Source organism: Camelina sativa, chromosome 14 (assembly GCF_030686135.1).
Source record: "Camelina sativa cultivar CO46 ecotype springtype chromosome 14, ASM3068613v1".
In the NCBI taxonomy this organism is placed as follows: domain Eukaryota; kingdom Viridiplantae; phylum Streptophyta; class Magnoliopsida; order Brassicales; family Brassicaceae; genus Camelina; species Camelina sativa.
Window position 1 is genome coordinate 17,420,897 of NC_141893.1, and position 23,776 is coordinate 17,444,672.

At 37.2% G+C, this 23,776-nt stretch overlaps 6 protein-coding genes across 9 annotated transcripts; 3 read left to right on the forward strand and 3 right to left on the reverse strand.

Annotated features, from left to right (window-relative positions):
• LOC104741966 (immune-associated nucleotide-binding protein 9) lies at positions 1 to 2,273 on the reverse strand. Of its 3 annotated transcripts, none has more exons than XM_087485562.1 (6): positions 2,032 to 2,273; positions 1,600 to 1,850; positions 1,240 to 1,514; positions 977 to 1,141; positions 744 to 878; positions 1 to 392 (listed from the first exon to the last, which is right to left on the reverse strand). In XM_087485562.1, exons 2-6 carry the CDS (start codon positions 1,844 to 1,846, stop codon positions 186 to 188), a joined length of 1,029 nt encoding a protein of 342 aa, XP_087341688.1. In that variant the 5' UTR covers positions 1,847 to 1,850; positions 2,032 to 2,273; the 3' UTR covers positions 1 to 185. The 3 variants fall into 3 exon arrangements, with proteins under 3 accessions (XP_087341688.1, XP_087341689.1, XP_087341687.1); XM_087485563.1 differs by having other exon boundaries at positions 2,028 to 2,234; XM_087485561.1 differs by having other exon boundaries at positions 1,971 to 2,063.
• Positions 2,274 to 2,335: 62 nt separating this feature from the next.
• LOC104743765 (regulator of nonsense transcripts UPF3) lies at positions 2,336 to 6,029 on the forward strand. The gene is made up of 13 exons (XM_087483013.1): positions 2,336 to 2,795; positions 3,042 to 3,148; positions 3,259 to 3,453; positions 3,546 to 3,625; positions 3,766 to 3,864; positions 3,985 to 4,105; positions 4,216 to 4,316; positions 4,425 to 4,656; positions 4,737 to 4,874; positions 4,975 to 5,061; positions 5,165 to 5,280; positions 5,363 to 5,420; positions 5,542 to 6,029. The coding sequence occupies exons 1-12, from the start codon at positions 2,656 to 2,658 to the stop codon at positions 5,399 to 5,401; spliced, it is 1,455 nt and encodes a 484-aa protein (XP_087339139.1). The 5' UTR covers positions 2,336 to 2,655; the 3' UTR covers positions 5,402 to 5,420; positions 5,542 to 6,029.
• Positions 6,030 to 9,660: 3,631 nt separating this feature from the next.
• On the forward strand, positions 9,661 to 14,191 carry LOC109128701 (uncharacterized). Its single transcript, XM_087486098.1, has 4 exons — positions 9,661 to 10,431; positions 10,593 to 11,466; positions 11,557 to 11,735; positions 11,897 to 14,191. The coding sequence occupies exons 1-4, from the start codon at positions 9,667 to 9,669 to the stop codon at positions 14,189 to 14,191; spliced, it is 4,113 nt and encodes a 1,370-aa protein (XP_087342224.1). The 5' UTR covers positions 9,661 to 9,666.
• A 1,225-nt stretch (positions 14,192 to 15,416) lies between these two features.
• LOC104741968 (putative methylesterase 14, chloroplastic) lies at positions 15,417 to 17,767 on the forward strand. The gene is made up of 5 exons (XM_010462916.3): positions 15,417 to 15,974; positions 16,556 to 16,795; positions 16,875 to 17,018; positions 17,133 to 17,267; positions 17,352 to 17,767. The coding sequence occupies exons 1-5, from the start codon at positions 15,729 to 15,731 to the stop codon at positions 17,622 to 17,624; spliced, it is 1,038 nt and encodes a 345-aa protein (XP_010461218.2). The 5' UTR covers positions 15,417 to 15,728; the 3' UTR covers positions 17,625 to 17,767.
• LOC104741967 (light-harvesting complex-like protein OHP2, chloroplastic) lies at positions 17,742 to 19,475 on the reverse strand. Its single transcript, XM_010462915.2, has 2 exons — positions 18,825 to 19,475; positions 17,742 to 18,037 (listed from the first exon to the last, which is right to left on the reverse strand). The coding sequence occupies exons 1-2, from the start codon at positions 19,238 to 19,240 to the stop codon at positions 17,923 to 17,925; spliced, it is 531 nt and encodes a 176-aa protein (XP_010461217.1). The 5' UTR covers positions 19,241 to 19,475; the 3' UTR covers positions 17,742 to 17,922.
• LOC104741969 (uncharacterized) lies at positions 19,467 to 21,515 on the reverse strand. Of its 2 annotated transcripts, none has more exons than XM_010462918.3 (3): positions 21,287 to 21,515; positions 20,346 to 20,946; positions 19,467 to 19,869 (listed from the first exon to the last, which is right to left on the reverse strand). In XM_010462918.3, exons 2-3 carry the CDS (start codon positions 20,867 to 20,869, stop codon positions 19,800 to 19,802), a joined length of 594 nt encoding a protein of 197 aa, XP_010461220.1. In that variant the 5' UTR covers positions 20,870 to 20,946; positions 21,287 to 21,515; the 3' UTR covers positions 19,467 to 19,799. The 2 variants fall into 2 exon arrangements, with proteins under 2 accessions (XP_010461220.1, XP_010461219.1); XM_010462917.3 differs by having other exon boundaries at positions 21,224 to 21,515.
• Positions 21,516 to 23,776: the final 2,261 nt, after the last annotated feature.

Genomic DNA, 23,776 nt, shown 5'->3' on the forward strand with positions numbered 1-23,776 from the left:
TTTTTAAAACCAAATAAAGTTCCACCAAGAATAAAGTTATCAAGCGACTTTGTCCATGACACTCTGAGGAAGGATGAGAAATATACATAGGATGTGTTTTTCACACACTGTCTTTGATGATAAAACCTAAAAACCATATGAAAACCCTTAATCAGATTTCCGTGAACCTTCTGACATTAAAGCAATCACAGATTGATACACTTTCCCAGTTTCTTCTGGAGTTCCTTGGTCTCTTTTTCAGCCCTCTCCAAATTCTCTCTCAGCTTCTTAATCTCATCGCTCGACCGTTTCTGAACTTCGTTAGCCCTCTTTTCCGCTTCAATTCTTGCGGCTTGCTCTTCACCCAGTTGCTGCTCCAGCCTCTTGGCTGTTTCTCTCAGCTTTTTCTCCACCTGAACAGCAACAAGAAAGCAGAAAACTTGTAAAGTTATGATTTAATCAATGTATAAGACAATGCATGTGGTCAGCATTTAACAACACAACAACTTATAGCTGAAGGAATCATGTAGGAATAAGCTCGATGCTAATGAAAGCACAACCATAAAGCTTTTGTCTATACAGACAATTTTCTAAGATTCCCAATTAAATGAACCACACACCCTAACCATCAACTAACTAAATCTTTTTGTATACACTTCCAACTTGGTAGTTGCATATGAATTATTGAAGTTATATTGCATGAACCCTTTAGAAATGTGAAAACTCAACATCATTGTTGTATAAAGAATGATAAACAGAATTACCATCTCTGTGATACGGGTAAGCTGCCTGTCATAGGACATATCAATTTGCTTCTTGAACTCAGATATCTCATTATTTGAGTAACCTTCCAGCGCTTCAACCTCCTTTTTCTGGTCCCTTAGCTTGATAGCCTCTTCCTGAGATTGCAACCACAGTTTAGGATTCTCTGCTTCGATTAGGAAAAGTAATAACAACTCAGAAAAAAAAAAAAGTAAAAGCAACAAAATTTCTTCACCTGTAGCTCGTGGAACAACTCATCTGTATACGGTCTACCATTGTTATGTTTGACAACGGAATCAACAGCTGAGAGAAGCTTCTCAACTTGCTCAGCTTTCTTGACTTTATCAGTAGCCTTGTTATTAAACAATACAACCCTATCGTCACATAGCTTAAGAATTTCCTACAATCCACACCAATTCAAATAACATAAGCTGAAAAAACAAATCCTTCTTTTTATATTATCCTCTTGAAAGAGTCAGCCAAAGTCACTTCACTTACCTTCATAAACTCAGGGCAGGCGTCAGCTAAATAGTCCTCCATTGTCTCATCATCCTCTTCCAACTCATCGCCACCGGTAAAAACAACGACCACATAGTCAGTGATTTTACTGCCGAATAGCGCTTGCAAGAAACTAAGCACAGCTTTCTCCTCGTTACTAAGCCTCCTCACAGAGAATACCAACAAGATCGCATGAATCCCACCTTCTGCCAAACTTATACACCTCACAATCTCTTTACCGATAAAATCGGCTGCAGTGGACACATCAAACAAACCTATACCAACATAATATTCATCAGGTTACCATCACATTCAAGGACTATCACTAGTTTATGAAAAGAATTGGGGGAGCTATCTTACCAGGAGTATCAACGACATTAATGATCTCACCATCTTCTCGAATAACTCTCTGTGACTCGCACGTGGTCGTCACTCCTACGGTTCTAACTTTTGACCTAAAAGCTTTCCTCCCAAGAATACTATTCCCTGTGGAACTCTTTCCGTTACCAGTACGTCCCACAAGAACTAGGGTTCGGTTAAGGCTTGATGACGTCGCAAATTCCCAATCATCTTCCATCATATCTCCACCCATCTCAACAAAACTCATATACCTAACAAACAGAGTTACAATTATTAGATCGCTTAAAGGTCTAAACCTTTAGCAACGATCGTAAGATAACACACCAAAACAGAGCAAAACAGAACCAGAAAAATCAAACAAAAAAACAAACCACAGAATCAACAGATCAAGAGAGGGCAAATCGAAGATAGAGAAGAGAGAAGATTACTTGCTTAAAAAGAGGAGATGCTAAAAGCGACGAGAGATTTTAGATAAAGAAAGATCTTTGCAAAATAAAAATCTCTTTTGGACGATATTTATACGGAACTAGTAAAACCTGACTAGACAGACCCCCAGAACCAAAGAAGTCTTTTTGTGTTCCTCTCTAATGTACAAAACTGGTAGTTATCACCTGTGAAGCGGTTCACCTTACTATAGTGATTATAAAAACCGTACGATGTATTTATCATTCTTCATCGTACGGTTTATTCGAGAGAAGACTTTAATACACAAACCTATCCAGAGTTATTGTCTCCCGTCGGATGCCCTAAAAGTCCATAATAGGCCCAATTATGGCCCATTAAGGTCCAAAAGTCCACGTAGACCGGCTGGTTCATTTGTCTTCGGGTTCGAAATTTATGCGAATTTTTTTTTTTTTTTTAAGTTAATTTGTTTTAGCTGAGTTTTTATTGAGAAAGAGGAAGAGAGGAAACACAAAATTAGGGCAAAATTGCGTGCGATATCTTTTTTTTTTTTGGTTTTCACAGCGTCTTTGATGTGTTTCACTTTTCGTCTTCTTCATCGTGTTCCTCTTTGATTAGCGGCTTTGTAGTGTTGGTTTGCAAATAATCTTTTGGATGAAGGAACCTTTACAGAAGAAGAAGGTGGTCGTTCGCCACTTGCCCCCTTCTCTTTCTCAGTCCGATCTCTTGTCCCAGATTGATCCTCGTTTCGGTGATCGTTACAATTGGGTTTCGTTTCGTCCCGGGAAGTCCAGGTTTGGGTTCTTATTCTAATTTGGTTTCTAGGAACGTTGCTTAATTTTAGGGTTACGATTTTTTTTTATTTTGTAATTGAGGGGGAAGGTGATTGGTTTTTGTATAAGAGAAATTGAGGATTTATTGTCTTTGATGATGTGAGAAGATTCTGGGTATTTAGTTGATTTTAGTGAAATTATATACTCAGTATTGAGTTCTGATTGATTTGTGTCTGTGTGTGTGTGTTTTTGTTGTGGTTGCTTCAGCTTTAGGAATCAGAAGTGTTCACGGGCCTACGTAGCTTTCAAGGCACCAGAAGATGTTTATGAGTTCGCTGCATTTTTCAACGGGCATGTGTTTGTTAATGAAAAGGGTATTTGACTTTTACTAATCTGTCTTTGTCTGATGGCTGCATGTGTTTTTTTTTTTAGTTGTATGTTGTATTCGGAGATGTGATTATTGGTGTGGTTGCTTTTGGTTTAGGTGCTCAGTTTAAGGCTATAGTTGAATATGCACCTTCACAGCGTGTGCCTAAACCGTGTGACAAGAAAGATCCTCGTGAAGGGTCTATTAGCAAAGACCCTGATTATCTGGAATTCCTTAAAGTGATTGCTCAACCTGTTGAGAATCTCCCTAGTGCTGAGATCCAGTTGGAAAGAAGAGAAGCTGAGCAGTCTGGTTAGAAATGAGTTCTATTTGCTATATCACTATCTGATCTGGTTTGGTTATATTCTCTAGTGAGTTAATAGAGATTACTAATCACTTTATAGGTGCTGCTAAAGCGGCTCCCATTGTTACCCCTCTTATGGAATTCATACGTCAAAAACGTGCTACTGTGATGGGATCCCAGGTACTTATGCTCACGTTTTGCTTTTTGTATGTGTCTACCTAGTGGAAAATCAGAGCTGTCCTGCGATGGATATCTTTGTAGTTTATACATTCTTTTTTGGAACTTCTGTTGTTGATCTCTGGTTATTGTTTAACCAACAGGGTTTATCAGATGTCCGAAGAGGAGGTAGAAGAGCCAGAGCAGTCTCTGCTAACAAGCCAAGTCCAAGGCCCTCCAAACGAAACATTGAAAAGAAAAAGGTGTGTGTCTCTCACTTTTTAGGAGTGAATAGTTAGTGTAGTCTGCCATTTTACTTGTAGGTTGCCTTCTTATTACGAAATTTCTGTGTACGTGGTAAAATCTTTTACTTTTCTTTATAGTATGTGGAAAAAGAAAGCTCAAAAAATGTTTCCCGGAAGGTTGCATTAGATGTTGGCAGCTCTAAGCAAGAATATCATCAGCAGAATACAAGTGGAAAGGAAATACCAGAAAAGGATAGTGGTAATCAATCAACTTCTTTAGTTATTCTTGTCTAGCTAGTTATATATTTTCCAGTTTTCGTAAAAGTCCCACTGTCATTCTCACTTATTTTCCTATCTACTCAACTACAGCCTCTGTCCTAGATAGTTCTCTCCCAGGGATTGCATTGACTATGGATTCTGGGAAGAAAAAGATTTTGCTCCTGAAACCGAAAGACCGAGACAATCCTGATGTAAGCTATTTGCTCTTTAAGAAAGTTGTGCAGACTATCTTGTATTTGACAGTTGTATACAGGATTATGAGCCATGTACAGCTTCTCATTTATCAATGGTATTTTTAGAACCCTCCACCACAACAAGAACAGCATAGAGAAACCAATCTTTCTGGAAACTTCACGGCTTCAAGACAAAATCAGAAAATTGATGTTGGAGGGAGGTTGATCAAGGGAATTCTTCTGAGAAGTGACCCAAGACCGAGCCAGTCTTCAACTTTTGTCCAGCCTGAGCAAAGAATGGAACCCTCGGAAGCAGAAACCTACAAACGACCCCCTCGGTCAGCCAACACTCGAGCAGGTGTTAAAGGAGTAGGATTTAAGCCAATATGTTTGTTCCCGAGTTGGGCTGATAATTTAAAAAAGATGATCCATGTGCAGGGAAAGATTATTCTGTTACCAACAGTGAGAAACAAGAGAGGCGTACAAGAAACAAGGACAGACCTGATCGTGCTGTGTGGGCTCCTCTTCGTCGTGATGGGTCCAATATCAGCGAGGATCTACCGCTATCCTCAGCAGGTTCTGTTTCTGTTGTTGACCAATAAGTAATTAGTTTCATTTTTTATGGTTGTGTTTCTCCTCCGTGACATCTCAACTCATTTTGCATATGTTCTTACAGCAAACAATGGTGAAGTGAAAGAAAGAATATACTCTCAAAGATCTGGAGAAGTGATGAACTCGTCTGGTGGACACACTCTCGAGAATGGTTAGTTCATTTGAAGTTGGAGAATGCATAATGTTTCTTGTGTCATTTATACGACTCAAGAAAAGTGATGTTGGTTCTGCCAAAAAAATTTGACTTTATCCAGGTTCTACTAGACATTCTAGTCGTCGTGTTGGAGGTCGCAATAGAAAAGAAGACGTGATTACTGGTGAGGGTAAATCATCCCGGAGAGGAGGTGGTGGTGGTTCTAATTCACATGAGGCAAGCTACCAAAGCCTTTTACTACATCTTAAAATGTGCTCTTATAACCATGTTTAGAAGACTCATTTTTACTGTGTTGCAGAAGCAAATGTGGATCCAAAAACCATCATCTGGTACTTGATATATTCACTTAACACATGGTAAGGCTCTGTTCACACGCTTACCCTCTAATACTCTCACCATTTTAATTTCAATTTTTTTTTCCATGAACAAATAAGATGGTTTGGTGAACACAATGTTATAATTGTTCTGACCTTTCAGGCTAAATATATAAGCCATTCCAATGGATTTTGTCCTTCAACGGGAATCTATAGATCTCAATCGAAACGAGGAGTAACTCTATCAACAACAATCGGGTTTGGAGACTTTTGGTCAGGCGTTGTAAGTCGTAGTATTGCACATAAAAAAGGCCGTTCTCAAAGTATAGGAATCAGCTCAAGATTTATGAGAGTGAGACAAGAAAAGACTCGTTTGCTACTGCCTTTCAAAGGCCCTAGCGATTCACGGTACCTGCATCCCCCCCCTTTTGGCTTGTGCGGTGTTACAGACAAGTGGGTGAGAAGTGAGGACTTACTCCCGAGTCTGAGTAATGAAACATAAAGTCAAGTGTATAGGGAGCGGGTAACACTGTGTCGGGTTTTATTTTGGGTTCCTGAGAGGCCTTGGAACGTGATTGCACGATTTAACCATATAATAGTTTGATTACTGTGAAGTTAATTTCTTGCTAAGTAATATTTTCTTGTGGAAAACTTTGTTTTTTTCACGTGATTGTTATAACTTCACAAGCTTTCATTTTCTCTTGATATCTCAGATGCACCAGCAATGGCTATCTCCATTATTTCTGGTCTCACACTATATAATGAGGATGACTTAAAATTAAAAATAAAAGTTTGCCGCTGACTTTTATTTATATTTTACACCCTCCCCGATTGGGCCGATTCCTTTGACTCCTCCTGAAATACATCTGCAACTTCACCACCTTTTTTTTTTTTCCTTTGATTCCTTTTCATTTAATTAAAGTTTAATACAAAAGGGGTGAGAGAGTTTAATGCAGCTTTAGCTATTCCATTGGCATTACTGTTACTCTCTCTTTTCACAAATCTGAAATTGCAAAGAATAAAATTACAAGATAATAAGAGATGTCGTGTATTAGAAAATTTTGTAAATATATATATGTGCAACTCTAACATATACATGGTCAGTGGACGAATAAAATAACTTTCTTAGGTAAGCATAAGATTTTTCCTTCTAATGATGTCTCATAAGATTTAAATTACTATGTAAGTTACAATAAGATTCACTAAATTGAACATCCAACATGTGGTAGACACATTTTGAAATACTCAAATACTGGATTGTGGGAATCTCGAGAAATCCAAAAGAAAATATAGTATCTTGGATGACCGCGAAAAACACGAAAACATTCTCAACTGAACCGTTCTAGATATGAATGATGAATTTTCCTATATGTCGGAAGAGCGTTGGAGTTTCACGCTAGATATGCATCTATTGAAGATTATATCACCAATACCCATATGAACTTAGAAAAAAACCATTGATCCTCTCATGTTGAAGCTGAGGGAAATATAGTCATAAAGTGTAAAAGAAACAGATCTATGTCTACAAAAATTGCTAACTTCTGTACCACTGAATGTATTAGCATCAAACAAAAATTTAAAGTTTAAACAATAAATAAGTTAATTTTTTTATGAATATATAAATTAATTTATTTTTTAGATTGGCATGCTTGAAATCATTAAAAATCAAATTTTAAAAATATTTTCAATAACAGTAGATTTTCAAATCACTAATTCAATAAAAATGAATTTTTTAGATTTTACAAAATACATGATTGAATAACATATGATTTGATATTTTTACACGAATAGATGTTTGATTGAATATAACCACTATGACTACTTTTATCATAATAGGCATCTCTCACATTTAAAACATTTTCATTTTTTTTTTATGTAGAATATTTTAACATCTTCGATCAAGGTATTATGTGATCTCGATTTTTCTACTAATTAGTAATAAAGTTCGATATTGATATATGTGTAGGATTTGCTTGAAAACAGATAACCTCTTATATATATATGGATATTTGTTTTTTCATTACAACTCACAAGCAATGATGAAATACATTTTAGTTATAAAAATACTTACATGTGTATATTATTTTCATGAGCGAAATATTTTACAATCTTGTTTACTTATATTAAAAGAATAAAAGTGGATGGTGTAACATATTGTAATGATGAAATATATTACATATTGTAGTCAATTGTTTAGAATTATTTATATATCAAGATTAAAGATGTTTTTTTTTCATTTTGTTAATATATATCAAATGTACATAAAGAATCTATATTGATTATTTTATTTTTCAATTTATTTATTTATTTTAAGGCTAAGTGGGAAAACCAAATAAAGAAAATATTTTGAGAAAGATGAGTGCATTTTTTCTTCATTTCATTTTGTTTCATTGATCTGAGTTTTTCCGTATTTTTTCTTGGCTTAGTAAATTTCTCCATTTGGAAATGACATCATAAGTTTTTTTACATTGAATGATAATTCTTTAAGTATCGCCTTCTACAAATTCACTCTTTCAAAATCGTCCTATACCATTTCTCAACCCAAAAATGGTTGTCTTTGCCATTTTCAAATTAATATTCTTGCCAAAACCCGTTTTTCCAAGAAAACTAATTTGAGTGTTAAGTGATGTTGTAAGAGACATTAGAAACAAAGGTGTCTGAGTGAGTTGGTTTATGTAATTTTTTTTATCAACCTATGTGAAGACATGAATTCAGAGTTTCATCCATATCGAAAATTATCCAAATGAATATTATATTAGAAATTTTTTGAATCTTCAAATTCCTCTTAAGATAAAGGATTTTTGTTCTATAAAAAAAATATCAAGCATTTAATGTTTATATTAAAGCTCATGGATCCTTCTAAACACACGAAGAGAAAATGGACATAAACAATATACTTTTCCAATATCGTATTGCTAGAAATATATGAGAATCATCTCTCATATGATATTTATGCTAACCGGTGTGTATCTTCTCCATGGTAATATGTTTACAATTATCGATATTTTATTTTTATAATAAAGATAATACCAACTAACTAAGTTATGCGAATTTTTTTTCTATTTATGTTATGATAAATGTAAAAAAAAAAAAGTGACATACTTGTAAATAAACAAAGGAGTATACAACAGATTATCAACAAAATTAATGTAAGTCACGGTTTGACAATATGCTGATACCAAAAATTTAGATAAAAAGATTAAGATGTAGTGCAATAGTCTAGGAGGCCAACAACTTATAACAACACTTAATGAAATTAGTATTTCTCTACTTGGTTTACACTTCACAACAATTTTGTTTTGTTACATATATCTTTTTTGGTGCCAACTCTTAGTTTGGAGTTATGTACAATCTAAATCTTTATTAAAAAAAAAAGAGAGAATTTGTTAGAAATACACATTTTGGGATACCCCTTTTTTAAAATACCCCTTTTTGAATATTTTCATTTTTATCCTCTTTTACACAATTACAATATGTTAAATTAATTTTTAGAATTTTTTTTTTAAGTTTGGTTCTCTATTTTATAATTAAGATATAGTTTTGAGGGATTAGAGTTTAATATTTGGAGTTTAGAACATAAAATTTAGTTGTTTTATACATTGGAAAATGGGTATTTTTGAAAATAGACTATATAAAAAGTTTTTTTTTTAATGACATAGGAAAAAAAGTATTTTTTTTTTTTATCATATCGATGATTAGAGTCGAGAGCAATGATCGGTCATTAGTCTTTCACACAACCAAAAAACAATAAAGGAAAGTGTGATTCCAAAAGCGACATTAGGGTTTTTCTGAGTCTCCCTCACGCTAGGGCTTGTGACGGCCACCACCGGTGAGCCTTCATGTCGGAGGTAGATCCCCCTCAAGGGGACGAGTCTTCTTCGCAAAATAAGCAACAATCTTATGCAGCTGCAGTGACTAAGCGTCCATCGCTTAAGAAACACGACTATGATGTTAATTTGGTTGATGGAGTCCCAACGATTGTGGTTCCTGATGTGGTGCTTCAGGATTCGGTTCCTCTCTGGGACGATTTTTTGGTGGGTAGGTTTCCTTCAGCGGCTCCGCACGTTGCAAAAATTAATGTAATAGTCAACAAGATCTGGCCTCTTGGTGATAAGTCAGTCCGAATAGATGTTTATGAAAATTCTGCAACTTCTGTTCGATTCCGTATTCGTGATGAGGTTACAAGGAAGAGAGTTTTGAGACGTGGAATGTGGAATATTGCGGGAGTACCTATGATGCTAGCTAAATGGTCCCCCTTCTAGAGGATGCGCAGCCTGTTATATCTTCGATGCCCTTGTGGGTTTCTCTGAAGAATGTTCCTCACTCTCTCTTTTCCTGGGAGGGTCTCGGTTTTTTTACCAGCCCAATAGGTAACCCTATTAGGTTACACCCGGATACTGAGCTGTGCAGTTGGTTCAGTGAGGCTAAGGTTTTTGTGGACGTCAAACTTACGCAAACCTTGCCTTCCACGTTTCGTTTTCAATTGTCAAAAACAGAGGATGTCACTGTGGAGTTCAAGTACCACTGGCTCCCTCCGAAATGCTCTCGATGTAACGGGTGGGGGCACATTAGTGATGATTGTGTGTCTGCTCCAGTGTTACCTACTAAAGATTCTGATGTTGTTATTGAAGAAGGGGAAATTGTTTCTCCGAAAAAGGTTACGGAGGCAGAGGTTCCTCCTCCGGTCCCGTTTCAGCAAACTGCAGCTACCGCTGCTGAAGGTGTGAGTAAGGAAATTCCTTCTCAAGTGGATGATGCTGCAGGTTGGTCAGTTTTCTCTCCCGGGAAGGGCTGTAAGAGTTCTGACAAGGCTCGTAGTCCGTCTGCTGCAGGACATATTACTGTTTCCGGCTCTTCTAGATTCTCGGTTCTGGGGGATACAGAGGATGTTGGTGACTCGGAAATGGCTAAATCTGATCATTTGGCTCCGGCTGCTGTAGTTACAGAACCTGCAGCAAAGACTTTAGCTACTGTAGTTCCTACTAAGCAGACAGCTGCATTGGATGTTCCCATTCGCGCTTCTTTGCCACGGCAGACGAAACAGTTACACAAGACTACTTCGGAGTCTTCTTCTCAGCAAGCCAAGGGGGCTCCTCCTGGCGTCTCGAGCAAGAAGAACTCCCGAACTCGCCATTAATGTCTGGTTTTTTCTGGAACATGCGTGGTTTTAACAAAACTAAAAAACATTCTATTGTTCGTGATTGGTTGCAAACTGAATCTCTGCAGTTTGGGTGTTTACTTGAAACACGTGTCCAGGAAACTAAGGCCCCTAGGATCATTTCTTCAGTGTTCCGTGGATGGTCTTCGATTACTAACTATGAGTTCAATGATCTTGGTCGAATTTGGGTGGTATGGAAGGAAGATGTGCGTGTAACACCGGTTTTTAAGAGTGGTCAGGTCGTCACCTGCTCAATTCTTTTGCCTGGTAACACTATGGAATTCTTTGTCTCGTTTGTTTATGCATACAATTTGGCTGAAGAAAGAAAGGAGCTTTGGGAGGATCTTAAGTCTCATTTTGACTCCCCACTTTTTACAAATCAGCCTTGGGTGATAGTTGGAGATTTTAACGAAATACTTGATGGTGCTGAGCACTCTACTTATGATGACAATCCCTTTGTCACTAGTGGGATGCGGGACTTTCAGGATGTGATACGACATTGTTCGTTAACAGACATGCATTCGCATGGTCCTCTGTTTACCTGGGAAAACAAGCGAGATGAAGGTTTAATTTGTAAGAAGTTAGACCGTATTCTGGTTAATGAGGATTGGAGTCGTCGATTTCTCGACGCTTATGGCGTTTTCGAAGCTGGTGGTTGCTCAGACCACCTTCGCTGTCGGTTCTCAGTAGGGAACCAAGTCTGCAAACCTAGGGGGCCATTCAAATTTACGAATGCTATCATGTCTTGTCCGGAGTTTCTTTCCACCGTGCAAGCTTTCTGGGATACTTCGGAGAGCCTCTATCACTCTACCTCTGCTATGTTTTGTTTTGTAAAGAAGCTTAAAGCACTAAAACCTCTATTAAGGTCTTTAAGTCGTCAAAAGCTTAGTAAACTCTCAGAGCAGGTGGAGGTTTCCCACAAGGACCTTTGCCAGAAACAACTCGCTACGCTCTCAAATCCCTCGTCGGCTGCGAAGGAGGCTGAGGACCAGGCATTTCAGCGGTGGGATCATATGTCTGATCTGGAGGAATGTTTTTTGAAACAACAGTCCAAGTTACACTGGCTATTGGTGGGTGACAAGAATAACAAATTTTTTCACAAAGCTGTCAAGGCTCGACAAGCCCTTAATGCTATTCGAGAGATTCTCTGTCAGGATGGCTCCATTGCAAAAACTCAACCGGAGATTAAAGCGGAGGCAGTAAGGTTCTTTGAGGAGTTTCTAACTTTGAGCCAAATGACTATGAGGGGATGAGTGTTTCTCAGTTAGAGGAGTTAGTGTCATTTCGTGTCTCTTCTCCTCAACAAGAGGGTTTGTTGAAGTTGGTTTCTGATGAAGAGATTCGACAAACGCTATTTAAGATGCCGGTTGGTAAGTCCCCTGGTCCGGATGGTTATACTGTAGAGTTTTTAAAGCAAGCATGGTCAATTATAGGACGAGACTTTGTTGTTGCGGTTCAATCTTTTTTCCTTAAAGGCTTCCTCCCTAAAGGTGTAAACTCGACAATTTTGACTCTTATCCCAAAAAAATCTGACTCTAAGGAGATGAAGGACTACCGTCCTATTTCTTGCTGCAATGTGTTGTATAAGGTAGTCTCCAAGATTATTGCTAATCGTTTGAAGGTTATATTGCCTTCATTCATTGCTCCTAATCAGTCAGCTTTCATAAAGGATAGGCTTATGATGGAAAACCTGTTGCTTGCTTCAGAATTGGTGAAGGATTATCACAAGGAGTCCATCTCCCCTCGGTGTATGATGAAGATTGATATCTCCAAGGCCTTTGATTCAGTGAAATGGCCTTTTCTTATCAACATCCTCAAAGCTATTAATGTCCCCGCGGATTTCATTCATTGGATAGAACTCTGTATCTGCTCGGCTTCTTTTTCTGTGCAAGTCAATGGGGAGTTAGCTGGTTATTTCCAAAGCAAAAGAGGTTTGAGGCAAGGATGTTCTTTATCCCCTTATCTATTTGTCATTTGTATGAATGTCCTGTCCCTAATGCTGGATAAGGCTGCTACTGATCATTGCATTGGTTATCACCCTCGCTGCAAAACAATGAACCTCACACACCTCTGCTTTGCTGATGATATTCTCATCTTTACTGATGGGAGCTCACACTCAATTGCGGAGACTCTAGCTGTTTTTGATAGGTTTGCCGCTGTCTCGGGCCTCAGAATAAGCCTTCAGAAATCCACGCTGTTCATGGCTGGTTTTTCAACTCAACATCAGCACGACATCCTACAGCACTTCCAGTTCTCTGTGGGCTCCCTCCCTGTTCGGTACCTGGGACTCCCTCTCCTCACCCGTTCTATGACACATGCTGACTTTCTTCCTCTCCTTGAGCATATTCGTAGTCGTATCTCCTGCTGGACTGGTCGGTTTTTGTCTTTCGCGGGTAGACTTCAGTTGATCAAGTCGGTGTTATCTAGTCTCACCAATTTCTGGTTCTCTGCTTTCCGTTTGCCGAAGCGATGCCTTCAGGAGATTGATAGTCTCTTCTCGGCTTTCTTGTGGTCTGGTCCGGATCTAAATACAAAAAAGGCCAAAATCTCTTGGCTTGACATGTGTAAACCAACGCATGAGGGAGGACTGGGGCTTCGTCGTTTGCAGGATACGAACACAGTGTGTATTTTGAAGCTCATTTGGCGACTAGTGTCTGCTAGTACCTCTTTTTGGGTCAACTGGGTTCGAAGGAACTTGATCCGCACTGGTTCGTTTTTGTCTGTCAATGAGAGGAGTGTTGGTGGATCATGGATGTGGAGGAAGATTTTGCAATACCGTGACCTTGCTGCGAATTTACATAAAAAGGAGATATCTTCGGGCACTGAAACTTCATTCTGGTTTGATGTTTGGAGCCCTATTGGTCTGCTGTTTGCTCAACTTGGGAACCGGGGTAGTATTGATATGGGGATCCCACAGAAGAGTACTGTGGCAGAGGCCCTCTCGCATCGACGACGACGACATCGTGTTGATATTCTGAATCATATTGAGGATGCTCTTGACTCTATCCGCCAATCAGTGCAACCTCAAGGTAGTGATCGTCCACTCTGGAAACAGAAGAATGGTTCTTTTAAGAGTAAATTCGCTTCCTATGATACTTGGTGTTTGATAAGGCAACCAAACGCTCCATGTGCCTGGTCTGCAGGCGTTTGGTTCACTCATTCAACACCTAAGTACGCATTTATAGCTTGGCTTGCTCACCATAATCGGCTCTCTACTGGTGACAAGTTGGTTCAGTGGAATGCTGCTGCAAATGGAGATTGTGTTCTCTGTCAGGGTTGTGGGGAAACGAGAGAACATCTTTTTTTCTCCTGCTCCTATTCCTCAAACGTGTGGTCTACTCTTGTTCAGAACTTGCTGGGAGCCCGGTTCACCACGTCTTGGGCAACATTGGCTTCTCTGCTTGTGGACTCTTCTACTCCTCGCCTACCCCTGTTTGTCCTGCGGTATGTCTTCCAATCCACTATACACAGCCTATGGCGGGAACGTAATGCTCGAAGGCACGGTGAAGCTCCTACCTCGTCATCCACCCTTTGCCGCTTTATCGACAAGCAAGTCCGCAATCGTTTACTCACACTGACTTCCACCTTTGGCTATGAGAATGGACTCCAGCTCTGGTTCCAAAGTCATCCTCTCTCAACCATTTCAGTCTCTTAAACTCTTATGTTGCTAAACTGTTGTTTTAAAATGTAAAACCAACTTTGGACCACTGTTGTTTTTTTGGTGAATATAATTTAGCATTCATACAAAAAAAAAAAAAGGTATTTTTGAAAATTCCAAAAAAAAAAAGCAAGAGCATAATAAACTAGAAAAAATAGATAACAATTGCGAAGCAAATGATATAAATTGTCTGTTTTTATGATTATTCAAATTAATTCCACCAAATATGTTATGGTATCCATGAAAACTGAAAAGTTGCGATTATACATTGCATAAATCGATTTTTCATGATCCTAAACTTTCATAGATAAAAATTGAGTGTGAAGTATCGTTTGTAGTTATCGGCAGAAAAGAAAACATAGTTTGTAGTAATATGTTATATCTTAAATAACTCAATTATGTAGGCATAAAGTAAAATTCTTAATACTAAATATGGGCTCGCGGATGATATGTCTTTATACGATTTAAAAGAGATCTTAACGAGAGATGAAGTAGCCGTTTGTCAAAAAAAAAAAAAAAAAAAAAAAAAAAAAAAACGAGAGATGAAGTAGCCAAAACAAAAGTCGATGTCATAAAATTATGTTTAAGTATGTTTATTTCAGGAACTAAACTATCTCTCGGGGTCTTATATTTTTTCTCAAAGTTGAACTTGATCATTTAGTGATTCTTTAGTTTGTTCAAGGAAATAATACTTTTGTAATGGCTATTTTGTTCTAGTCACATGAGACTAAAAGCTCATCGATAAATGTAAAATTTTGGGAAGAAGATGTGTGTTTAATTTTTTCAAATGATGTTCTTTAATCTAGTGGGTTTATGTTATTTCTATTGAAATTTTTAACTATTGGATGAAAAAAATATATATATACACATTATTATAAAAATATTTGAAAGAAAAATGTTCATTTTATTTTGTATATAAGGATGAATATAGTGAGACTTATGTGAAGCAAATGTCAAAAAAATCCCTCTCGTGAACAAAATGTAATACATGTTTTATGACTTTATCTACCAACTAAACCAAATATGCTGACTAAGGAAAACAAAACATATCAAATATGTTGACTGAGGAAAACAAAACATATCAAATATGTTGACTAAGGAAACGTCAAAATGTTAGAAACACTCAACAAATCACAAGATAGTAAAACTGTAACAGTAGTGAAAGACGCAACAGTGTGAACTCATATCTTAAAAAAGATTGAAGACAAGAGATACAAAATCTATTACAAACTTTGTCCAAATCTGTCACTATCCTCTGTTTTTAATTTTTTTTTCTTTGAGGTGGTACAAAAATTCAGAATCAACTGCTTTCACAATTAATGACCGATTGCTTCTTCACCTACTCTCTCTCTCTCTCTCTCTCTCTCTCTCTCTCTTGGAAGTAACAAGCCCTCTCTATATGCTGATCCCATCTAGGGCAACCCTCTCTGCTATAACCTTTGACTTTCTCGGAACACTTCCATTTTCTTGAGAATTCTCCATTAATTTTTCCCCATCTGGGTTTTAAAGCTTTAGAATTCTTGATTCTTCCAAGATGGGTAACAAGATAATCTCCATGATGAAGAAAGATAGCAAAGATGGAGGATCTAAGAGCAAAAGAATGAATCGGTCTCAGAGGAAATTGCCTGCTGATGAAGAGATGTTGCATCGTCGAGCTCTTTCCATGGCGATTCATCAAGCTCAGCTTTCTCAGAGATTTGATGGATCTATGTCTAGACGTGTCGGTTCTACAAGTACTAGGAAACGAACCCTCTCTGACCCTTTTTCTAATGGCAAGCAGGTCAGTTCAGTCACTCACTACTGAATCTTATTTTCTTGAAAAGTTCAAAGCTTTACCACTTTATTTTATTTTATTTTATATGATGTAATGATTGTTTCGACCGAGTCTTCACCTTTTTGCTTAAGAATATCGATTGAAAATGTAATGATTGTTTGAGAGCTTTTTGAGAAGAATAAGGTTACTATAAAAGGTGAGAGAAAAGAGTAGATTCTTTGTTAACATTAGAAAGGAGATGTGAAAAGTGCTGAAAGATTTCAGACTTATTTGTTGAAAAAATGTTAACTTTATCCAGAAAAGAAATGTTCTAAACTCTGATACTGACACTGGGTTGGGACCAGATGAGCTATAAAACTATTGAGTGTCTTTAGCCACCCCCATAACCTTACTTTTAGAAGTACTGATAACTTTTTCTTGTCTCTCCTCTTTGTTCTCTTTAAGTTAAGTTAGTGGATGGTGTTTGCTGGTTGTTATTGTCACACCTGGTCTTTGCTATATATATATATATATATTGTTGCTGTAGCTAGATTTCAGATGTTAGAGACGCTTAACTTTGGATTAAATATCTATGTTCCCTTCTTCAGGCACCTGATTTTTCAGAGAGCTTAATTGTGAAGAGATTTGTTCTGGTGCACGGTGAAGGGTTTGGCGCATGGTGTTGGTACAAAATTGTTGCATCATTGGAAGAGTCAGGACTGTCTCCTACTACAGTTGACCTCACTGGTTGTGGATTTAATATGACAGACACAAACACTGTCTCTACCTTGGAAGAATATTCAAAACCGTTGATCGAGCTCCTTGAAAATCTCCCTGAAGAAGAGAAGGTACTAAGAATTTGCTCTTTGGTTAACCATTTAATTGGAGGAATGAGGCAATGAGATATGAGTTGGTTGTTTTATGCAGGTTATTCTAGTGGGTCATAGTACTGGAGGTGCGTCTGTTTCATATGCGTTAGAGCGGTATCCAGAGAAAATCTCAAAAGCTATATTTGTATGTGCAACCATGGTTTCTGATGGCCAAAGACCCTTTGATGTTTTCTCTGAAGAGGTAATAAACATTGTTTGATATCATATCTATCATGCATTAGAGAAAAAACATAGTAGTCTTTGTTTTTGTTTTGGTGCTCACGTTTGTGAATTAAAACTGTCTAAATTGATGCAGCTTGGTTCCGCAGAGCGGTTCATGCAAGAGTCGCAATTCTTGATCTATGGGAATGGAAAAGACAAGCCTCCTACAGGGTTCATGTTTGAGAAACCACACATGAAAGGCTTGTATTTTAATCAATCACCCAACAAGGTACACTCCAAAACGCTAATTCTTGAATATTCATCAGCAAAAGTTAGCAACTTAGTAAAAATGATCTGGTTTATGGCTTTGCAGGATATAGCATTGGCAATGATCTCAATGCGACCAGTACCACTTGGACCAATGATGGAGAAGGTATCTCTAACCACAGAAAGATACGGGAAAGGAAGAAGATTCTATGTTCAGACATTAGATGACCGTGCACTCTCACCAGATGTTCAAGAGAAGGTAGTGAGAGAGAACAGCCCTGAAGGAGTGTTCAAGATCAAAGGAAGTGACCATTGTCCTTTCTTCTCAAAGCCACAATCTCTCCACAAAATTCTTCTCGAGATTGCACAGATTCCTTAACAAAGATCTTGAGATTTCTTTGGAGGAGAAAGCATACTGATTATATTTTTATTTTTTTATGAACAAGAATACTTTTAATTAATCCTGAAAAACACATTTTGTAAGCAATTTCTAGAATCGATACAAAGGTCGTATTTATACCATTTGAAGATAAAAGTGATTGAATACACAAATGGTCCTGTATTTTTTAGGTAAGATCTTGGAGATACTTACATATACAGGAAGAAGAATCAACAACAAGTAGAGGAATTGGAGACAAGAGAGAAGAGGTCTGTCTATATATATAATAACACTCTTATTATTCCAAGTCTAGAATGCCGAAATTCGAAAGAAGGATCTTAACTTGGTCGACCAGGTCAGATCCTGTTGCATACTCTGTGAGCATCCCAACTGCGAAACCAAACATTGCCCACCTAAAATAAACAAAACACAGTGTTATATCTCATGTATAGGCAGTACCAGCTAATTCTTAAATCAACCACAGTTTCTTGTGTGTGCCTGAGTGTCTCATCAGTAAGAACTCATCAATGCATTCAAACACGGAGATCCGGATAAGTTTTCTATCTACCTAAGAAAAATGGACAGGCAAAATTGTGCAAAAGCAATCATGACAGAACACTACTATAGGCTCTATATATCTGAATTTGAAGGGGTTATGCTGCAGATGAAGAAACATCAATGACTAGAAACTTGTATGAAGACAAAAGAGCTACCCCCAAATGCAATTGAAATGACAAGAACATCATTTGCAAACTAATGTACCACATAGCATCAGGAAACATATAACTAACTACATAAGATTAACATCAGCAAATTGCAGACAGTATTATTCTTTCGCTTTATACTGATGAACAATTGTGAACCAATAGCCTGAGCAACTTGTGTATACCGTCTACTTAAGAAAAATGCACAGGCAAAATTAGGTAAAACTGAGAAAAGTGTAAAACTTTAGACTCTTGTATGTCTGCAGGGGAAGTAAAATCAGTGACCATCAACTTGTTTCAAGAACCATAGCTAGCCACAATTGCAATTGAGGTCAAAGCAAACTAATGTATCATAGACATATAGCATCAAAATCTATGTCTATGATACATCAGAAAATTGCAGCATATATCTAAATTGTAAACCAGGAGCCAAGACCATCAAAATCGAAACTTGAGATTATAATTTAGATTTTAGAGTAAAGGTAAGTTCCAGTACCTTCCATTAGAGATCTCATTTTTGGGTTGAAAACCAAAGAAGGGACCTTGACCAGCAGCTTCAAGCTTCTTCTTTTTAAAGTACTCTTGAAGCTCTTTAGCCTTCTGTCTCTGAAACTCAACCGTAGTTACACTCTTCCCATCAACAGCCACAGCTTTCTGCGGCGTCGGCGGCGGTGGTGATGGTGATGGAGCGGATGAAGGCTGCGATGGAGGAACAGGTTTTTGCGGCTCCCGGAGAGTAGGAGGAGCCGAGGGCCTTCTCAAAGGACCTTCTGTCTGAGAACATCTGATGATGAATACACATGGCTTAGTATTCGTTGAGAATCTAAAAGATGTTGAGGTAGAAGATGATGAAGAAGTTGATGATGATGGATTTAGAATCCTGATACATTGAATCGGTGAAGCTACTGACATCTTCTTCGTTTCGTTGAATTGTCTGAATTTTTTTTCCGAAGCTTTGGTTCTGTCTTTTTGGTAATGTCTTTGTGGATGTGATATGGCCAAGTCTCATGCTTATGCTCAATGGTGCTTTTGGATTCTTCCACGCGCGTGTACGGCGCGTGCAAATAGTTTTGTTTGACTTGAAGATAAAACAATTAGGCACAAGGTGAAACAAAGTAAATTGGTAATTAACTTGAAATTTATCGGGATTAAACATTGGATTTATATTAATTGGGATATTCTACTCCAAAAAGTTGTGGTGTGGATTTTATCATTACAGGACAGAGTAGCATAGAGATGTTGTACATTTGAATAGTCTAAAATACAGCTCAAAATTGACAAATCAAGTGGCTACAAAGGTACACATCCAAAAGTTCTTCTTATCCAATCTTTTGCAAACCATCTCTCTCTCTCCTGTCACCTGTCTCATCTCTCACTTACTCGCTATATATATAAAATAACAAAGGTGCACTGAACAAGAGAAAAGAGCATCTACCACAAACTATAATGAAAGCTCTTGAAGAAGGTGACTTCACATGATTGTGCACATACAGCTCTTACCACTTCCATGATGGAACTCATCGTCTGATTCACCTACTTCACTGCAAAATTCAATCAGAGCACTATGGTTTCAACATTTGTTCACCAAAAATGGAATTGTAAAAGGAGCAATGCTAGTACTTGGTATGCAAAAAGATAAGAAAGACGAAAACACACTGATTGCACAACAACTACATCACAATTTCTTAAGAACAAATCAAACTATTGTGCCAAAGAATTACTATCACAAGTCTACTAAAGAGAGTTTTATGAGTAGTATCTATTCAAGAATGAGCTAAAGAACTTTTGGATCTATTAAACAGTTGCTTATCCATGATCGAAAGGGTTATTACTATTAAATCTCAAACTATGAGCTAGTTCCCAAAACCATTTTAAGCAGACAGGGAGGGATCAAGCCAGTTCTTTCCTATGAGATGTATCCCTACTCTTAACATACACCAAAACTAACATCTATTAGCCACACATAAAAAGACTAATCAAACCAAATCTAATATCATAAGAAAGAAAGCATCCATACCTAGGCTCAAACTCTCTGACCTCAGCAATCTCAATACCACAAGTGTCAGGCCATTGCACTTTCCTTCTATCTGTATGATCCACCACACCATCTCTACTCACATCATCATCACCAATAACAACATCACTAAATGATCTTTTCTTCAAACTGCTCTTAAGTGCAAACCTATTAGTGACTTCACAATTATACTCCACACTAGGTGCCTGATCCTTCTTCCCCTCATGATAAACTGAAGAGTTAGAAGAAGGACTGACTCGGATAGGAGATGGATTATCCGGTCTTTCGGATTTGCGACCAAAACATATAAGAGAAGTGCAGGCAGAGGAGAGCCAGTTCTTAGACGAATCTAACCGAAACCCGGTATTAGATTCTTCAACTACCAAATGATAATGGTTCCATTGTGATGATGACACCTTGACAGGCTTTTGTTCATTCTTCTGACCTAATAGAAGAAGAGCTAAACCATTGCTATACCCAGAAGCTGATGAAGAGAAGAATCCTCCTCCTTCTGCTGCAAATAACATTTCCAATAATGTCTCATTTGCACATCATTCCAACTACAGTTTTCTTTTTTTCTTTCTGGAACACAAACTCCAAATCCCTAAAATCAAAGTCCAGAATCAAAATCATTAGGATGACAACAAAGAAGGCTTTTTTACAATATGAAAAAAAAAAAAAAAAAAAAAAAAAAATTCTCTCTGATTCAATACTGCAAAACAGTAAAAAAGAAGAGGCTTGAGTCTGAAATCAGAAACGAAATCTACGACAGGAGTTCATCATAATGGTTTCAGTTCAGTAAGTTGTTGAAGCGATGGGGACGACATAAAAAAAAAAAAAACTAGGAATCTAAAACACTTCCTACTCTAGTGTGGTTTCACCTTCAGATTTAGAAAGAAAATAAAATATTTGTGAGATTGGGAAATCAAATGGCCAAGATTCACCGGACGGATCTGAGAGACGTTCCGGAGTGATAACCGGCGGCAGAGCGGAGAGAGTAGCGGCGAGAGAGATTTGATTAACTAATTGGTGGGCTTTTTGTTTGTGTTGGTTTGCTTTGTGATGGAGAAAACAAAGCTCATAAGTGAAAGTGTAAAAGGGCGATGCGCAGAATTTGTTATTACAAATTAATTTGTAAATTTAAAGAGAAGCAATTTTTCTCAATATCGTTACAATAAAAATTTTTCCAAAAACACCACTTTTAGTTTTTACTTTTAAAAAATACTAATAAAATGATTTTTTTTTCAAAAATATCATAAAATTAAAGTAAAGTTTTTATATTCAAAACTAAACCCTAAATCATACCCTCTAAAAACTATACATTAAATCTAAATTTATCAATCCAAACCTAGAAAAATAAATTCTCCATACTTCAAATTTGATTTTTGTGTTTATGGTATTTTTGGGAAAAAAACTTTTGTGACATTTAAAAAAAACTTAAAATATGATATTTTGGAAAGACATTTAAAATGTGGTATTTTGAAGAATTCCTCGTTTAAAATTTCAGACCCTTTTTATATTATAAAAATTACATATTTGGATTCACTTTTTATTTATATTAAATTATAAAAATTATGATATTGAAATTCACTAACTATGTTTTTTCTTCACTGCTTAGTTTTTCTTTTTTAAGATGTTTGCTTGGATGATATTGTCCGGTATTATTAGCGGATGTCCAAAGGACTGCGATCCCACCTACTGTTCGTATGTAGTTTTTTTTTCTAATAAAACATAGGGGACTTTGTCTCCTATTTCACACTAAAAAAAATGATATATTCGGATTCACTTTTATATCTAGTTATGATAAATGAATATATATGTGGCAGAGGCTTGGTCGACTAGTAGACGACGGAGACCTCATCTTCCACATCTCCTCTCGATAGTAGATATGCTACGCTCGCAGTACCAACAGAGAACAGAGCAGTCTGATCTCGTTTTGTGGAAAAGGAAGAATGACAGCTTCAAAGCGGAGTTCTCTACGGCGGACACTTAGAATCATATTCGTTCCACCTCTGCTGAGGTTTCATGGCACCGCGCTGTGTGGTTCACTCATGCAACTCCAAAGTGTACTTTTTGCACCTGGTTAGCGGCTCATGATAAACTGGCCACAGGGGATCGAATGTTGCGGTGGAACGTTGGGGCTACAAGTACCTCTGTGTTTTGTCAGCAAAGTGTGGAAATTATATTACATATGTTCTTTGCTTGTGCCTTCTCTTTTGAAGTGTGGGCTGCGACGGCAAAAGGGGTGTTTCGAACCCAGTACTCTACCGACTGGAATCAGCTTCTAACGCTTTTAGCCGACACACGCCATGATCACTTGAGAAGCTTTTTTACTCATTATACCTTTCAACTTACTGTGTACACCATCTGGCGAGAACGCAACGAATGAAGATATGGTCAACATGCCAACATGCCAGGACAGTTGATCAAATGGATTGATCGCCAGGTGAGGGATCAGATTCTATCTATTCAGCGAACGGGGATAGGAGGTTCGACAACAGCCTTCAGGCTTAGTTCCAAACTAGTCCCTAATTTTGGTTTCTTTCTAGTTACGTAATCTTCTCTAGCTCAAACATTCAAACAATAGCTGCACTCGTTATAACAAAACTATTTTCTTCTTTAAATATAATTTAATATTAAATTAAAAAAAAGAATATATATGTGTGGATCTGCGCCTAAGCCATATTTTCGTGTGACTCTACATTAGGAACCATAGTTAGAGTCTCCTTGATCGTGTGAGAGTTTCTTTCCCTTTACCAAAATCGTCGACAAATTAGCTCTAAAACCGATTTTTAGAAACTTGAAGCCTATTATAATACATCTTAAACTCTAATTAAACAAAAAAAATATAACACAAATATATCAAAAAATTATATGATCAACCTGATAAATACGAAAAAAGTTTATAATCTTCTTCAATTTAGCTTGGTTGTCTCGTATAGATCATTTGATTGTTTATAGAATACCACATACATTACTGGTTCTTCTCATCAAACGAATGACCATTTCAAGAAATTGGTTAGCCGATTGCCTTTGTGAATAGCATGAAGATTGATCGCTCTTCTTCTTTCTTATCAATCTTCATGCTATCTTTATAATAGAGTTTTTCTTTCTTTCAGTGTATTATATTTTCATAAAAGCTTAGTTGTTTTTGTGTTTATTTGATGAGTTCGTTCTCCTTTGTTTTACGTATGAGTTGTTCTGCTTTGTGTGTTTATACTGTCTTTCACTTTTCTTTATAAACTCCTTTAGTCTTGACTCAATGAAGTTTTTACTTTGTCCATCAGCTTTAGTTTTTCTTGTTTGGGTTTTGTATTTTACTTTAGTGTGAAATTAACACAAAAACAACTAAGCTTTTATGAAAATATAATACACTGAAAGAAATAAAAAACTCTATTCTAAAGTTGATCGATAAAATTTTAGTTGATTAAAAC

Bases quoted from the DNA above. Each gene is read 5' to 3' on its own strand.
- LOC104743765 (XM_087483013.1), top strand. From the start codon at position 2,656: ATGAAGGAACCTTTACAGAAGAAGAAGGTGGTCGTTCGCCACTTGCCC. The intron at 3,149-3,258 runs GTATTTGACTTT...CTTTTGGTTTAG, and splicing joins TGTGTTTGTTAATGAAAAGG to GTGCTCAGTTTAAGGCTATA. The intron at 3,454-3,545 runs GTTAGAAATGAG...ATCACTTTATAG, and splicing joins AAGAGAAGCTGAGCAGTCTG to GTGCTGCTAAAGCGGCTCCC.
- LOC104741969 (XM_010462918.3), bottom strand. From the start codon at position 20,869: ATGTTATTTGCAGCAGAAGGAGGAGGATTCTTCTCTTCATCAGCTTCT. The intron at 19,870-20,345 runs GTATGGATGCTT...TGAATTTTGCAG, and splicing joins GTCAGAGAGTTTGAGCCTAG to TGAAGTAGGTGAATCAGACG.
- LOC104741967 (XM_010462915.2), bottom strand. From the start codon at position 19,240: ATGTCAGTAGCTTCACCGATTCAATGTATCAGGATTCTAAATCCATCA. The intron at 18,038-18,824 runs GTACTGGAACTT...TGTTTATTTTAG, and splicing joins AATGAGATCTCTAATGGAAG to GTGGGCAATGTTTGGTTTCG.
- LOC104741966 (XM_087485562.1), bottom strand. From the start codon at position 1,846: ATGAGTTTTGTTGAGATGGGTGGAGATATGATGGAAGATGATTGGGAA. The intron at 879-976 runs GTGAAGAAATTT...TTGCAATCTCAG, and splicing joins AGTTGTTCCACGAGCTACAG to GAAGAGGCTATCAAGCTAAG. The intron at 393-743 runs GTAATTCTGTTT...GTTGCTGTTCAG, and splicing joins TTACCCGTATCACAGAGATG to GTGGAGAAAAAGCTGAGAGA.
- LOC109128701 (XM_087486098.1), top strand. From the start codon at position 9,667: ATGCCCTTGTGGGTTTCTCTGAAGAATGTTCCTCACTCTCTCTTTTCC. The intron at 10,432-10,592 runs ACTACTTCGGAG...TGGTTGCAAACT, and splicing joins AGACGAAACAGTTACACAAG to GAATCTCTGCAGTTTGGGTG. The intron at 11,467-11,556 runs GCCAGAAACAAC...ATCATATGTCTG, and splicing joins GGTTTCCCACAAGGACCTTT to ATCTGGAGGAATGTTTTTTG.
- LOC104741968 (XM_010462916.3), top strand. From the start codon at position 15,729: ATGGGTAACAAGATAATCTCCATGATGAAGAAAGATAGCAAAGATGGA. The intron at 17,019-17,132 runs GTAATAAACATT...AAATTGATGCAG, and splicing joins TTGATGTTTTCTCTGAAGAG to CTTGGTTCCGCAGAGCGGTT. The intron at 17,268-17,351 runs GTACACTCCAAA...ATGGCTTTGCAG, and splicing joins TTAATCAATCACCCAACAAG to GATATAGCATTGGCAATGAT.